The 16,775-nt window shown below is 44.1% G+C and overlaps 1 protein-coding gene and 1 long non-coding RNA gene across 2 annotated transcripts in view; one reads left to right on the top strand and one right to left on the bottom strand.

Moving 5' to 3' along the window:
- Positions 1 to 16,775, top strand: part of CELSR1 (cadherin EGF LAG seven-pass G-type receptor 1) — a 165,086-nt gene that overhangs the window by 94,396 nt on the left and 53,915 nt on the right. The window contains exon 5 of the mRNA XM_066182932.1: positions 2,329 to 2,417. Coding sequence (XP_066039029.1) covers positions 2,329 to 2,417 — 89 coding nt within the window. The remainder of the gene's footprint in view (positions 1 to 2,328; positions 2,418 to 16,775) is intronic.
- On the bottom strand, positions 15,081 to 16,207 carry LOC136290122 (uncharacterized). The gene is made up of 3 exons (XR_010720978.1): positions 15,677 to 16,207; positions 15,356 to 15,534; positions 15,081 to 15,176 (listed from the first exon to the last, which is right to left on the bottom strand). It is a non-coding gene; the product is annotated as an uncharacterized lncRNA (long non-coding RNA).

Here is a 16,775-nt window from a genome sequence, read left to right as displayed (position 1 = left end):
ATTTTATCATACTGTGATAAATATTGTGTGTTTATGCGTTTTTACACTACACCATCAGAGGAACGTAGGTTCATAAATACTATCTAAAAAATCTATGCTAGGCAAAGGTAAAGCTAGCAGAAGTGAAAACTGCCTGCCATTCATTAGGGATTGGGTAGGAGCAGTGCTGTCTCTAGAATGCATTTCTGCACTGAGCAAGCACCTCCTCTTAGAAGAAGCCATTAACAACAATGAATTTAGGAGAACTGCATGCTCATTGCTACAGGAAACAGCAAGTTGCAGCTTTGGCATTTGCTTGCTTTCTGCACTAGGACTACGCCAGTGCCTTCTGGTGCTTGTAGGAGAAGAGAGAGGGGAGGGCTGACAAGCAAAGTTCAGGCAGGACATATGCCCAGAAGCAGATCTGTGTTTTCCGTCGCAAGGCTTTGGTGACTTTATGAAATCTCAGTAGTGTAGACAAACTCTGGTTGCCACAGGTTTGAGGTATTTTTCTATTGAGACTAAAACAAATGCCTGGAAAGGGGTGTTGTCCTGTAAGTCAAGTGGAGTTATGTGTAGGTCAAGTGAGATGTTTGTGCCTCTGTATTGGGCACATAATTCAGGAAATAATCCTGCTATTTCTCATTATCCATATTCATGATAGACACGTGGGATCAAGTCAACTCTTGTTTTATTTTTGTGGAGAGTGAGACATTGTAAGCAATAAAGCCATAGAAGCAGAAACACAGCCCACACTGGTGTTGCACACACATCACCAGTGACGGCTGCTGCCCTCAGACCCCATGGTAAGTCCTGTGTGACCCCACTGATTTACCAGCAATGCTTAAGTGCATATGTGGGCCGTTTGGGTTGAAGATATCCGATTATATTTCCCCTTTATTACCTCAAAGTTCTCCAGATTAGAATTTAAGGCAGGTTTCTGAATGGATTAGTGTAAGGAAATAGTATGCTGCAGAGAGATGTGCTTTCTTCTGTAGCTCTGCTTCACCTGTCTAAACTTGAATCAAATTGCTTGGAAGGTACCCTGAGGATGAATGGGAAAAAAATAAATTCTGCTTGCACTTATATGCATTTAAATGTGAAGGAACTCCTTTAAGATACATGAAACTAAATTTAGATTTGCACTGCTGCTGAGAGCAGGTCTGGTCCTGCATATTACAAATGGTATTTTCTTTGGAAGGGGAATGGTTTATATTTTATAGTTTTAAGTGGCTTTTAACGAACAGTACAAGTTTTGGACACCTGATCTCACTGTGTTACGTGTCGCAACAACTTTTTCACAGAAAGCAGAGCAAAAGGACTGCAGAACAGTGATCTTCCTTTTGCAGACACTTGATAGCTGAATAAAAAGCTCAATTATTTGTATAGATTTTATCACTAAATGATAAAAACATCACAGCAGGATGTCATACATGCTAAGCTGAAATATGTGTTGTTTAAATAACAGAAATATATGGGATGGGAATTAAAGCAGAATAGGACACACAAGAATAATACTTGACTTAGGTATTTGTTGCAAATAGAGAATTGAAAGTACATTTTAAGCTCAACAGTACTGTGAGCTTTCTTAGCTTACAGGAGGAGTTACTTTTCCTGTGGTTTATTTTGTAGAATTTTCGAACTTTAAAAAAAAAAAAAGAAAAGAAAAAAAAAAGTGAGCAATCCCTTCTGTGTGCCAGGCCTATTATGTACTTTCAATGTGAATGTTTATTTTGCTGCTACCTCGAAACAGATATGCCTGGTTACTGAGCTGGGTCTGCTGACTCAGTCCTGGCTTAAAAGCTTCAGCTTTCCAATTACAATGGCAAAGTCTTGCTTTCAAATTTAAACACTGAAAGGCTGCCAGTAATTTCATTAATTACTGGTAAAATTTTGCTGAGCCAAAGGTTTCCATGGGTTTTATGCTAGAGTACTTTTGGATTTCTCTTTCTCAGCTCTAACAGGGAGTCATTTCCCTTCCCTGACAACATATCCCATCACAATACTCATCATACTAAAAAACCTCTAAGGGTGCTTTTGGCAAAAATGCAGAAAAATTCATGTACATTTCTCCCTCAGTTGATCACTTCAGCCACAGCTGTATCCACCCAATGCGTCTGCTACCATGCTCTGCAGAAGCATGATAAAAAACAACATAATTCACCCAAATGTACCAGAATCTGGTTTTTGTGTACCCAAGTAACTCTATGAAATTGGGGATTGTCTTGCAGGACAAACCCAAATTCCTCCCTGATGAAACAAGGTGGCTCCATCCTGTGCCCAGCAAGAGTCTCTCTGTGTTTCTTGCAGTGATGGTGACTTGTTTTTCCCTTCTGCCTGTTTTTGTAGGGGAGACGACCACTACAGTGGCACCGTTCATTGTGGGAGGGGTCAGCGATGGGCAGTGGCACTCCGTTCAGGTGCAGTACTACAATAAGGTAAGACTAACAGTGTTGGTGATAACCCTACTATTTATACAGCAATAGAGGCGTGGGTCATCTAGCTCTGACCTGACATATGCAGGTGACCTGAATTTCATTTGTTTAACCAGACATGTTGGTACAGCTCTGCACAAATGGTACTGGTCTTGCTTACCTTGCCTAGGACAAAAAATTCTCTCATAAGATTTGTGAGTTTTGACCCAGGAAGGCAAAACTAGATGTAATACATTTTTTTCAGAAGGTTTCGGGGAAACCTTCAGGTACTTGGAACTATGTTCATTTTCAGTTTTTTAAGCTGTTGCAAGTGTCACTGTATCTAAACCAACTGATTCATTTGTATCTTGTTAAAAAAGAATGTGTTATGCAAGAGCCTTCAGTGTAATAATCACTTACCATTATTGTTGAATTTTCTGAAACAAAGAAAATTCTTTCCTATAGCTCTCTTTTCTTGTCAAATGACAAGCTTAGCAAGCACTAGCTTCTCTGGTTTGGAAAATATGATTATTAAATGGTTCACATATTTCAGTAATAAAAGCACTGTCTTACTAAGTAATTTTCTGTCAGCTATACAAAAAGATACACAAGAGAAATGCAAAAGTTGTCACTGCATGCAGTCCATGGCACTCAGAGGTGGACTGTAGGGTCCCTGTCCCTCAGCTGCCCCCTCGGTCACTGCCACTTGGTCACAGGATCAGTCTGACTGAACTTAAAGGATTGCAGGCTCTTTGTGCAGAGCAGCCATTTCATGATGAACCAGAAAGCAGGCTTTTAGAGTGTACAGTGTCACTATGTACAGGTAGATGTCAGAGATCTTCTATAAACCATAACAAAAATTAAAGGGTTCATTTAGTGACTAAGAAACGTTGCTTTTAAGTCTGACATGATAGCTTTTTTGGAGATCACATAAGGAAATAGAGAAGCATTGTTGGCTGTTAAAAAGGAAACAGGATACTGGTGTAGGAAGCTGAATGGAAGATGAAGGATTAATATGATCAGCAAGTTCTTTATTTCCCAGTGCTGCATCCTTTCATCACAAGTTGTGTGGCAGTTTGAATGGGAGGATTAAAATTTTATTTTGACTCCTAGATAGGATCTCCTAGCCTAAGGATATTTTATCAAGGTAATGAAAAGCTTCCTATTAGTATTTTATATTTTTTTAAAAAAAATTAAAACTTAATTAAGTTTTGTGCTTAATATACATAATATACTCTCTGCTATCTGGAACCCGGAGAAATAGAAGTGAAACTTGGTGTGTTGCCATGCACACATCTGTGGACACTGTGAAGCTCTTCCTCTGTTTCCATGTGTGCATATTTCTTAGAGCATTACTCTGGCAGAGTGAGCAGCACTTGCTGAGGCAGTGGAGGGACACTCCAGCTTTCAGGCTCTTGGGCGCAGCTGCCGGGAGAGCCGCTGGTCCAGCTCACTGAAGTGCCAGTGAGCAGATAAGGGGCCCGAGCAGCAGAGGAACGCTCTTTAAAAGGCAAGGAGATCTGACACAGATGTTAAAAATAAACCCCTGGCTCATTTTCAGGGCTTGCTGTGGTTCAGGCAGACTGGTAGGTGAGCCATGTTAGCAGCTGGTGTTTTCTCATTGTTAACACGTGTGCCCTGTCATCATTTTCTACTTCTGCCCCAGTTTTTTGAAGTGAAATGAGCCAGTCTCCACTGAACAGAACAAAATTCAGGGCAGAGAGGGAGAGCAGAGTGAAACACCAGGAAACACTGCTGACTTCACTGCCTTTGCCACTTGTGTGACATGAAAGTGATGAAAAGCAGGGTCACTGTGTGGAGAGCAGCACTGCGCCCTTTGCTGTCCGTGTGAGAGACTGAGGTCATCACCTTCCCCTTAGCAGCATTTATTGCAGGATGGTAAAATTGGGCTAGAGGGGGGAGCTCACAATATTGAGTAAATGGCACAAGTAGGAAATGCTCACCAGTTCTTATTCAGCGTGCTCTCAGGACTTCCCAGCATATTGCATATGTTGCACCAGCTCTCCAGCAGTGAAACAGGGAGTGGATGCTGCAGGGCAGTGACAGATGGAGGCAGCTCTGCAGCCCTGCCCACCAGGCTGCCCCTGCACCCTGCCCCAGGGTTAAGCCTTCACCTCAGCTGGTGTTTGTTTGTACAAAAGTTTCTTGGCTACTTCATGTTTTAACAAAGCTGAAAGTAAAGTTCCTGTGAGGAGGCTGAAAAGACAGGGATAATTTAGGGATTTGAGTTGTGCCAAGATAAATGGGATGCTGTGTCTAAACTTGACACAGTTGAGATATTTGAATGATGGACTACCAAAACTTAAGAGTTTCCTTAAATTATGATCACATTTGAGGTTGCAGGTACTGTATCCTTCCACTCTTTCCAAAATCCTACTGCAGTGTCAGTTCGTCATCCCAAGGCTACACAGCCCCTTTGTTCTGCTCAGACACTGCACAACCTTTCTGAGCACACAGAGTTCCCCTGAGCTGTCTCCCTCCTCCCTGTCTCTGGCTCATGTTTGATCCTCAGGCCCTTCTGGACTCTCCTTCCTCCTGTCTGCCTCTGTCTTTTCCTGGCCACGGGGCCACAGGGGCTACCTCCACCAGCATCCCTTTGGTGCTCCAAGCCCCTTTTTCCATTCTGCTGTATGCCTGGTGAGCTTCTGGTCTTTGCTGCTTTTTAGACATCTCTTACCAATGTTGTCCGTGGGAAATGCATAATCATCATTGCAGATATCCATAGAGATCCAATTTATTGATTTGTCTTTCTTGCATTAAAAAATTTCAGCAGCAGCTATTTTCTGATAGACACATCTTGGTGATGTGCAAAGTCACCCTGCACAAAGTCAGTTTGCTAACAACCATAATGAAACATGAAGCAAGTGTAGGAGTGACTCCTGTAAGGTATTTTCTGTACTTAGCTCAAAAGTGATGTGCTTGGTAGTGTTTAGCTTTAGTGTCTTTGAAAAATGATAGTTTAGAATTAACTGCATATCATGAAGGTCCCCTGCCACTAGGGGCAAACACTGGAGCCTCATCAGTAAAAGAGAAGTGCAGAGCTGGCTTTGCCCCACTGTGTTTGCAGAAAGGCATCAAAACAGTTCTCTGTCAGTTCAAGTATTTGATGCTTTCTTACCAATCCTGCTATGTGTCAGCACTGTGAAACATTGCAGTAAGGAAACAGATTCCATCAGAAGAAGGGAAGCAATGTCATTTCATTTACTGTGTAGTGATGGAAATGGATGCTCCCTGCATTGGAGGAAACCAGCTGACACACTTGTTTTCAGTAGAAGTGCCTGAGGGAAGCACATGGAACTTGTACTAAGTGCTGGCTCTGTATTGAATTTCTGAAAGGGAAGACACCAAGGCGGAGGAATTAGAAGTTATAAGACAGCAGAAGTGAACTGGGAGTGTTTTATAACCATTATCTAGTTTCTGTTATATATTAGAAGTTTTTCAGCTTCCCAGTAGCAAAGTATCAGTTTACCTGTTACTTGCCATTATAGATGTTTGCTGACAGTGGGGATGACAGGGAGGAAGGCCACATGCTGACTCTGATAGCTCAAACACATTATTTAGTGAGGTCCTGATCCTGCAGCGATTAAAATCAATGGGAGGTACTGAATTAAAGGTAACGCATGGGTGACCTGCTTTCTCAAGAGGTATATATAAGAAATTTAGAAGAAATGGAATTTTAAAAATTATTTTGGAAGGCAGGGTGGAAGGAGGGGGGAAGATTTCAGCCTGATAATAAAACTGATTAAAAAATAGTGGAAACAGCCTAAAAAATAGTAGAAACAGCCTGCTGCTTGTCCACAGGATAGCTAGTGTAAGGAGTAGCAGCAATGTCAGCTGCCCTATTTGCCTCAGTGTTATACTTCCTTTCCAGGTGATGAGAATATAATGAGCCTCTAATGGAATTTGGTCCTTAGTCTTTGGCTTTCCTGAGCCTGCCAGCATGAGTGACAGTGACCAGGTTTAGTCATGCTGATACTTGCTTGGAATAGGAGTAAACCCATGTTTGATGGTAATGATGCTCCATAGCAATGACATCACATGAACTGTCCGGCATTCATTGCACATACAGGATCATGTCTGATTGTAGGTAGTACTTGGAACAGCAGATTTTACTGAACCCAGTAGTGAGTGGTGTTTTTAATTAAGTGCAAAGTTCAAGCCACTCTCAAAAACTTCTGATAGAAACATAGTTTTGTTCAGAATTTGAGATAAACCATCAAACTTCTGTTAATGTTTTACCTGACTCATTACCTCAGGGTAGAATTCATCATTTGGCACAACATAAAAATATTTTGAGTATGGACATGTTCCTTTAATTATAGAGGGCACGTACCTGTATATTTATATTTATATGCTCTGTATATTATGTGTTACCTATACATATATGGCATCCAAGTTGCTTAAGGATGTTACTGTTCTGTAGGCAGAAGGTCCTTCTGTGTCTCTTTAAGGGAACACACGATAATTTTACCTCAATGACAGAAAACCTGAGAAAAGCATATAGAAACAAGCTATCAGTGAGTGTCTGATGTGCAGTGCAATAGTTCTGGGGGATAGGATGAATGAAGCCCTGAATGACTCCCTGAATGACTCACAAAAGTAACCTCTTCTGTGTGCTGTTAGGCAGTGTCTGTGGTGGGATCCACTTCCATGGTCAGGAGGTGTAAAATGATGGGTGCCTAGGAGAGTGTTTCCACTGTACTGGTCTCTTGAGCCTTCAGTCTCCTAGGATGAGCTATTCAGAACAAATATTCCTCTCTTTCCATAACTGGGATGAGGTTTCTTCTCATATCTGATAATCATTAGTAAGCTGCTGTTCTTTCTCTCCCTCCTTGAATGTCTTCGACTGAGACGTGCCATGGTTTTTGTTTCAGATACTTGGCTATCTTGGGAGTAGCCCACCCCTTCAGCGTGATTACAGTTAGTAGGGACCTGCTGATTCTCATCCCTCTGTGCTTCCCACCCGGCAGAACCCAGACCTGCACTTAGCCTGAAGACAACTGCTGGGGAAATTCTTCAGTTAGAGATAAACTTGAAAGAAGTGAGGGCTGCTTAGGCTTGATCTTTGGTGTGTTGTGAATTCAAAGAACAGGAGGTGCATTGCTCTCAATTAGACTCATGTATGAATTCAAAAATTTTCTGCCGGTGGTAAGTAATGAGTTAACTGGCCTTCATCTGGGGCAGGAGTTAACTCTTGAGTTAACTGGCCTTCATCTGGGGCAAGCTGCAGCTTGAATATCACTAAAGACTGAGTTGATACTGTAGAGATTTAGCGCTCAGCCCACTCAGGCACTAGAATTTGCCAGCACTTTCCCATCTTGTGGAGGTTTTATCCCTCATCCACTGGCTGAGAGCTGTTTACAGGTGCCGGACCACCCTGTGTTTCAGTGCCAAGTCCTGCACTGTGTTTTATTTTCCATACCTGGGGTGGGTAATGCAGCTCTCCCCTTGTGCTTGCTCAGCAGGCAAGCAGAGGGCGGGAAGGCAGCTCCCTCCTTCACCTGAGGGCTCCTCGGCCAAAGCTGAGCCTGAAGGGTTATTTTACCATGGCCATACAGCTGTGCTGTAGCACCAGCAGAGCTTATGTTTTGAAGTCTGCATCCACAAATCCTCCATGCTGTGGATCACTAGTAGTGCCCACAGACTGGCTGTTGATGCCAGGGGTAGCCTCTGGGCGAAACCCACCACCTCCAAATCTGGGACACCTCAGTGAGCGCCATTTGTTCATCCCATCTGAGTGGTGGCTCTCTAGCACTGTTGGACAGAGCTTGTGTGCCTTGCTGTGATCCAGATGGAGCTGTGGGCAGCTGAGGGTCTTGAGGATGGTGTGGATGTGGAACTGCTGCCAGCTCAGGTAGACTTGGAATGAAGCTGTCCACAACAGAGAAACAGATCCTATCTGCACTTGCTAGGGACTTTGAATAAAGTGGAAGGAAGGGAAGGATCATGGAGGAAAAGTCAGGAAGAAAAAAAGTAATCCCAGGCCAGGTCTGGGACACCTCAGTGAGCGCCATTTGTTCATCCCATCTGAGTGGTGGCTCTCTAGCACTGTTGGACAGAGCTTGTGTGCCTTGCTGTGATCCAGATGGAGCTGTGGGCAGCTGAGGGTCTTGAGGATGGTGTGGATGTGGAACTGCTGCCAGCTCAGGTAGACTTGGAATGAAGCTGTCCACAACAGAGAAACAGATCCTATCTGCACTTGCTAGGGACTTTGAATAAAGTGGAAGGAAGGGAAGGATCATGGAGGAAAAGTCAGGAAGAAAAAAAGTAATCCCAGGCCAGGTCAGGGTTTCATATGATGCTGTTCCTGAAGCTAGTCAGGCACTATGATGGTCAGAAAGAGGAATGTTGTATGGAAGTTCAGTGAATATAGGTGTCCAAAGAGGCATAAATTAATAGCATACCTAAAGATAAAATCTGTCAATGCTCTTAATGTTAAAATAAAAAGCATCTGCCGGTCTGTTTTGAACCACCCACCTTCACTCCATGTACACTCGTCATCTTCATGTGAAATTTTTGTCATGCCCAAGTGTACTGGGTTTGGCAGGAATAAAGCTAACTTTCTTCACAGCAGCTAACATGGGCTGTGTTTTGTATTTGTGCTGAAAGCAGTGTTGGTAATGCAGGAACATTTGAGTTGCTGCTGAGCAGGGCTTACGCAGAGTCAAGGACTTTTCTACTTCTCAGACTGCCCCACCAGTGAGGAGCCTGGTGGTGCACAAGGAATTGGTAGAGGACAGCCAGGACAGCCAGCATGCCATATGATTGAAGGGAAGAAGAAGGAATGGGGGGGGATGTTCACAGTAATGACATTTGTCTTCCCAAGTCACTGTTACGTGTGAAAGAGCCCTGCTTTCCTAAGGATGACTGAACACCTTCCTGCCCATGGGAAGTGGCGAACGAATTCCTTGTTTTGCTTTGTATGTATGCACAGCCTTTGCTTTACCTATTAAACTGTGTTTATCTCAACCCACAAATTTTCTCACTTTTATCCTGCTGATTCTCTACCCCCATCTTTTTGTGGGGAAAGAGAGCGAGCAGCTGTGTGAGGCTTAGCAGATAAAGACTTTCTATAATTCCTCTATAAGGAGGAAAGACCTTGAGATAAAAAATGCAATGTTTACCTAGCAAGCTTGGATATGTAAAGGGAAGGTTATTGGGTTTGGGGTTTGCTGACTTTTTGCATTTCTCAGGAGTTGAGCATGCATCCCCCATTTTCTAAATTAAGCAGAAAAATCAACCAGTTGCAAAGTACAGTCCTGTACAACCCCTGAATTTCTTATACTCTTGCACGTGTTCTGTCTGCCACTCGTTGGCAGAATTATCTTCAGGATTATCTTTACAGCAAATCTCTGACATTCATCACTGCCTTTGTTTTACTAGAGCCTCTGTTTTGATTCTGAAAGCTTGTGACACACAACTGCCTAACAGTGGCCAGAGGCAGAGCACTCCTGAACAACTTGAGAATGCGTACAGAAAGCTTTTCTTTTAAAAAACTTGTGTCCACTCCTGTTCTCCTGTTCTCCCACCCAGGAGCCAGCTGAGACCAAGTTTCATGCAGCCACCCTTCACCAAGATGGGGGTGACACAGTCCTACCCCAAAAATCAAGATCTACAGGGCTGTGTGTTGTAGCTGTGGGCAATTGAAGCTTGGTGGCCACTTGCAATCCCCTGCCATGGGCAGGCAGGATGTGCCTTTTAATCCGAGGGGCATAAGCACAAGCAGCAGGGGCAGTCGCAGGCAGTGGGAGTGGTGCAGGTCTGTGTTGGAGAGGTTAGTGCAGCCGTTTGTTTTGAATAGGGTGGGATGAGTGCAGCAACCTCTGACGGCCTGCTGCCGAGACAAGCACAAACCGTGCTGCCTCTGGCACACGAGGTGCCTTTGGAGCTGACAGATAGGTTATCTCGTTTCCTTCTGAAAACACAGACCTTCTCTGATGATGGCAAGTTTGCCTGTTATGGAAATATATTCCATATCCAGGACTGACGATTGTGCCACTTTGCTTTGGGAAAAAAAAAGGCAGAGTGCCTTTCACTATAACAATGTGGTGAAACTCAGACTGTGACAATTGTGCCAAAAGACAAGGATGGCACTAGTTACTGCTTTCTTTCCTGTGAAGGGAACCAATCCTTGTTAGAAGTTCTGCGTTCTCAGGACTCTGTTGCCCGAGGACCAACAGGCAGTATCATGCTCAGCACAGGCTTCCCTGTGCCACCCCACTCCCACCTCGTGTGAGCATTCCAGCACAAACACCTTGTTTGCGCAGCTCTCGGTCTCCCTGCTGAGCCTGCCAAGGAGGCTGCCAGCGCTGCGGGTGATTTATGGGGCAGGCACATGCCTGCAGCAGAATAGGGATTGCCAGCTCCTTGGAGAAAAGCCACATAGCTGCCACCAGCTAGGCATAACTTTAGTCATTGGACCCTGGGTGAAAGACACTGCCCTCACAGTATCCAGGACACCACCCGGTATCGTTTGCTCCTTAATCTGAACAGTCAGGAACAGTGTTTGGCAATTAAATTCTTAGATAGGTATTTGGTATTCCCCCTTGTGCTGGGGAGCACCTCTTGCACCAGAGCGGGATTGCCCTGCTGAGTGCTGAGCAGACCCCAACAGAAGTCAAATAACTGGAAAAACAATTAGCAATAATGATTGGGAATGACTTGTGCAAATGTCTATCACTGATGACATCTGAGCAGATGTAACTGTGATCTGAGGGAGAATTTTTGAAGTTAATCCTCGTGGTGGCTTCCAGACTAATTTGTTAAGGGATCGAGGGAGATTTTCTAAATAAACAATGCAGTTGTTGAAGATTATGGTAATGCCACTGTTGATCAGATGTGGGCACTGCCAGAGTTTGGATTCTGCTGGCTCAGATTGACTTGCTGTGTTTACAGCATTTGTGATTGACACAGACCTGCTCCAGCATTGCTTGGCATTGTCTGATAAAGAAAAATGCAGAACAGTAATTGCCATGTCAAGGAAACTGTGGAGGTAGGAGCAACCTACTTCTCTGGGCATGTTTTTCCAGAAAGAAATAGAATTTCGTGGCATTTCAAAAACCTAAATTCACAGTATCTCTAAGAAATGCCAATATATTTTTTAAAGGCTCTCTTAAAGTGTGCAAAGCAGAAAGCACATGACAATGTAATGCTTCCTCTTAAAAGAAAGCATGTGTTCTTACTTCAGATTTAACCATATTTCTTCCAATTTTATCATTTCCTTATCACCCATCTTATTGTCAATTGTTTAACAGCAGAAGGTACAGCAGAGTCTAGAGGTCAGTGGTGTTAGAGCAGGAAGGAGGTGGTGGATGGTGCTAACTTCCAGCAGAGTGCGGATGGTGCACCTCACCAGATCATCAATTTGTGCTGGATGCCTTTCCTTCTACGGCATTTTCATGGGATCAAAAGTTCTGCCATGGCTTATGCACAGGACACAAAACCACAGGGAGCATAACCACAGTCAATTCTTTAGCTCAAGTTTTTGAGGACTTAGCTGTACTTACCCATGTAACTGGGGGGGACTGTTCTTCACAGAGAAAGTTACCAGGGTTTCTTCAGCTTTACAGGTGTAAAAGTCACTTTCTTTTCTAGCCACAACCAAAATTTTTAAGCAGCATCCTGAGAGACATTCAAGTTTAATTTACTTCTCAGCTCAGGAGGATAAGGAAATTTGACTGGAACACCAAGGTGGTTAGCCAGAAGCAGGTTATGACAGTTTTTTCACAACTTTCTCACAAGAACAGAAGTTACTGTATCAGCAGATTATTGTACTTTTTAGTGGGTAGGCTTGTATACTAGTGGTAGGTAGTGCTGGAGGCTCGTACAATATGAGAGTATGAGGAATTTGTAGCTATGCATTTGTATTACTTATCTGTACTATGTATTTTTGGTGCTACTGAGTATGGCCATTTTAAAAACCCCTATCAGTTAAAATTACAAGCAGCTAGAGGAAGGATGGAAACTAGATTTTTCATTGCTGAATGCATTCTGCATTTTACATTTAAAGTTCAGAATGTTGTTCTAGTCAAACACATAAAATATGTTCTTCATGTCTGAATGCAAAAGATGTCATTTCCCACATGCTCAGAACTCAATTTTTAAAATGCCATGAGAAAAGGTAATCTCAGAAAAAATAGTTCTGTTTATGAGTCATTTCCTGGCTTTCTGGCTCATGATTCAGACATTCACATCCTTTCTGAGGTCAAATTCATCCTCTTCCACCTGAATCCAGAGGATCATCAGTAAAAGTCCTCTTCTAGGTATGACCATAGATTTGCTATATAGAAACTGAACCTTGATAAATTCTGATTAGAGTTAATATACCTGCCCACAGTTCTGATGTTCTTGCTGTCCCTTGAAATCTTTAAATGAAGTCAATATTTCCCTTTCTAAAGGAACATTTTTGCTTGGGTGCAAGTGATGCTATTGAGCAGGACTCACTGGGTTATGTTCTGTGGTTGTATAAAGCAAAAGACTGATTAGATGAGAACATGAGTCCCATTGATTCAAAAAATACCACAGAATCCTGTAAAAAGCTTGTCTTGAGCTCCAGCCTGCAGTATTGCAGGTGGAAAGCTTAGAGTGAACAGAAATGTTGCTCCCCATTGCCCTGTTCTTGAACACTTCCACAGCATCTACCACTCCCGCAGTGGGACTTTGGTCTGGCCTATGGCAACCATTTACATTCCTAACATCTCCTGAAAAGCACTGGAGGGCTGCCTGGCTAATATTTACTTTTTTGCTCTGGCTGGTTGTAGAGCCCTTGCAGGTGTTAGTGGGTGTAAAGGGGTGGGGGGTGGGCAGCTGACTGCCCTTGTGGAACAAAGATATGTGAGCCTTTAAAAGCCCCTCCCTGCAATTCCACCGATATTTATTCATGTGGATTTCAATTAGTAATTGTTTTTGTTGGTGTTTTGTTTGCCTTTTTTTTTTTTTCTGGTAGAGGGTAAGTGTGAAGTGATTGATATCTGGGAAAGGAAATCAGGATTCGGCTGTGGAGCGACATTCCATTGTCTTGACACAAAATAACAAATAACTCACTTCTAAATCTGTGTCTCGGGAAATTAAAGTGTAAAGCAGTGAAAGTCATTTGGAGGTCATTGAGATGTAAAGTGTGACCTGCTCCCCAGCACTGAGTAGCTCGGCTCTCAATGACAGCTTTGAGAAATCTCTCTGTCAACTGGGGCAGGCAGGGAAAGCCTGTACCCTGTGCCTGGCTTGTTCTCTCCCCTGCCTGCTTTTGGACCTGTTGCTCTCACAGAGTTTGCAAACACCACCTGAAAACACTGGTTGTTGTGGTGGTGATCTTACATGCAAACACAAACGGTAACTTTTCAGCAAACATCTCACAAATCAGTGAGGTACTGTAATTTACTACAGGAGGGACACAGTAAGGGACCGTGTCTTGGCAAAACCAGCCTGAGTCCCTCCTCTCTTGGAAGCCTCTTTTGGCAAGGCTGTTCAGTTCTTACTCTTCTCACACCACTCAGGTTTTAAAGGCTTGTGTGCCCATCTAAGGTGTGCGCCCCACACCTGAAGTGGGTGTCAGCTGTGTGGCTTTTCCTCCAGGTGTGGGGCTCAGGTCATCCTGGGGAACCTGGCACCCAGCAATGCTCTTCGAGCCCAGTTTGCTCAAGCCATCTGACACCTCTGCGCTGCAAAAATCTGAAGACATTTAGTGGCACTTCCCAAAATGGTGGGGTTTGGCTCCTCCTGAAGGCTAAAGAAATGTAAGGGACCTCCATGAGACTCTGAGGCAGAATCTGACTGGTCCTTGGCTCGCCCTGAGGCCCTGAGGACAGTGCTTGAAGGTTGTGCTGTGCAGCCCAGCCTGGCAAGGCCTTGCTCAAAGCCAGCACTCTGCTGGCTTTCATTGGAATGGCACCTCAGGAATTTGGTGCGAGTTCTTTGAAGTGCACTGTTAATCTCCATTAAATCATGTAGTAAATTACAGTAGCTCACAGATTTGCAGTAACTTTTCAGGTATTTTGTGTCTGTCTGTGTAGTGAGAGGAAGCAGCACTTTGCAGTTACCTGGCCTTGCAGAAATCTCTCAGTGCCAGGAGACCCTCACAAAGATCCAGCCTTGGGGGGGGAGCCCATAGAAGTGTGGGATTCCTGGATTTTATAGGCTGAAATGTGACTCCATTACCCACACTAAGCAGCAGTTGCTTGATTTGACAGGGATTTGTCCAGGAAGGAGTTAGTTGCTGTGCATACGAGTCACAGATATTTCTTGGACTTTGAGAGAAGCAACATTGGCATCCTGGATGCAAAAATATGTCGTAGAACTTACAAGATTCATATAAAGCCAAAAATATTTGAGAATGGTTCTTTGGCAGGTAGATAGGGACAAATGGCAAAGAGAGAAGGATTTGCTGAACTGGGAGAGGACAGCAGGGGAAAGAGAACAAGGGGGCTCTTCCAATAGCAAAGGATGTGTTCTTCTTTCCCAGTTCTGCAAGGGGACTGGAGAACATCCTTGTTGGTGCAAAGAGAAGGAGACAGCAAAATAGGCAGAAAAAGGGTTCAGAGGGCAGGAGAGATCAGCGAGGAGGGACATCAACCACAGGGGGAGATCAGAGCGAGGAGAGGGCTGCAGAGGAAGAACAAGGGCACCCTCAGCAGCAGAGCACTGTGGTGAGTGCTGTCTCCCCCATGGAAAACTGAATGTTGTCTTGAGAAGAGGATGGTCTCTTGACTGCCAAAACACGTCTGTCTTGCTGTGTCATTGATTCAGCATGAAAGAGCTGAGAAGCATCTGGGAAGACACATTTGAGGATAAAATTTCCATTTGCAGACAGGAAAAACTCATCAGCACTACAGCAGCCCTTGCCAAAATTAGTCAAAACTAAGAATATACCCTTTGCAGTAGCTGGATGATATTGATGAAGATACAGGTCATGCTGTAGAGGCAAGGAGCATATCTGGATGCCGTACCTGTGTAACCATGGCTTTTCACAGCCCTGCTGTGAATGTGATGAGGCTGCTCCTCATCTCTGCCCCAGCACTGGAAGAGCAGCAGCAGTTCTGGCAGTGCCATTCACTAGGGCCAGGTCGTGTAGCTGTGCTGAAAGCCTCCTGCTTTGAATATCAAAGTTTAGCCTCTGGATGCAGCCCTAAAGGAGATAACAAATCAGGCCAGTAAAACTCGCTTGACTTTGTGGGCCAGCCCAGATCCTGATGATTGGTGTTGCAGGGCGTTTCTCTAGGAAAAGGAACTGGTCTGGTGGCTTTTCAGGATTTGCATTTTTTACTCACTGATGGGAAGCTCTTTGGTTTTCCTTTTCACTGTCACAGACTCTCGTGTTTCTGTACAGACTTGAGCCAAATTTGTATAAAGAAATGCCATTAAAATATTCAGTGAATAAAGGGGATTCATACATCAAAGGCGTAAGGGGGTTATGTGAAATGACTTGTCCTGCCTTTCCCTGGTGACTAATCAGGATCTGTTCTTCACACCGCCTGTTTTAAAGGTGCTCTGGAAATCTGTAACGGGAAACTCTAGAAAACAGATTAACGTTAGTGGTTTCTGTAATCTGGCCTAATTTGGAGTTTCTTGATTGATCAGAGTGGTCTGCAAGTCTATGCTAAGCTCCTCTGGCATTTCCTAGTCTCTCCCCCCAGGGCTGTAAGCAGTGTGCTTTCCCTGTTTATTTTTCCTGTTTATTTATTTATTTTCCTTGCCGGCAGGGGGGCTGGGCCCCGGCAGCTTGTCCAGAGGGACCGGCGCTGCCGTGGGCCCTTAATGAGCTTTTTGACCACTGAAGCAGCACAGCACGGCCTGGGAATGGCAGGGGTTCCTCCCTTCCCCAGCCCAGCCCGCGGGGCAGGGGCCGGCGGGTTAACGAAGCGCCGGGGCGGCTGGCGGGCGGCCTAATGAGCGCCAGGGAGCCGGGCAGGGGGGACAGCGGCAGCCTCCAGCAGGACCCAACCCCAGCTGCTCCGGTTTTTCCCTTTATTACTGTAGCTGGAAGCGTTAAAAAGCCCCAGAAGGTATGAGTGTAAGGCATTTTCCACCTAGCACTTTTGGGGGTGATGGGGTCTGAACCAGCACATTAGCAATGAAGAGGAGAGTATTAAAAAAATAAGTAGGAAACAGATTCTTTTTAACTTTTAACCACTCCAAACAGCCAATAAATCATTAGCTACTAATTAACAAAAACAGAAGGGTAGCTTACTGTCTGGTAAGCAAACTCTTGGAATCACTGAAAGGCTGGCACTGACTTCAGGATGGCTTTTTTTCTTACATATTTGCACTTATTAAAAAGACAGACAAGCCAAGCTCTGAATATTAAGCTATGCCACGCAAAACATTTTGCTAAAAGCCCGACTTTCTAAAATAAATATATTTTTAATG

This window comes from Chamaea fasciata, unplaced genomic scaffold (assembly GCF_029207755.1).
Source record: "Chamaea fasciata isolate MVZ Bird 193981 ecotype frontalis unplaced genomic scaffold, bChaFas1.0.hap1 SCAF_5, whole genome shotgun sequence".
NCBI classification, from domain to species: domain Eukaryota; kingdom Metazoa; phylum Chordata; class Aves; order Passeriformes; family Sylviidae; genus Chamaea; species Chamaea fasciata.
This window is presented reverse-complemented; position numbering and strand designations above follow the sequence as displayed.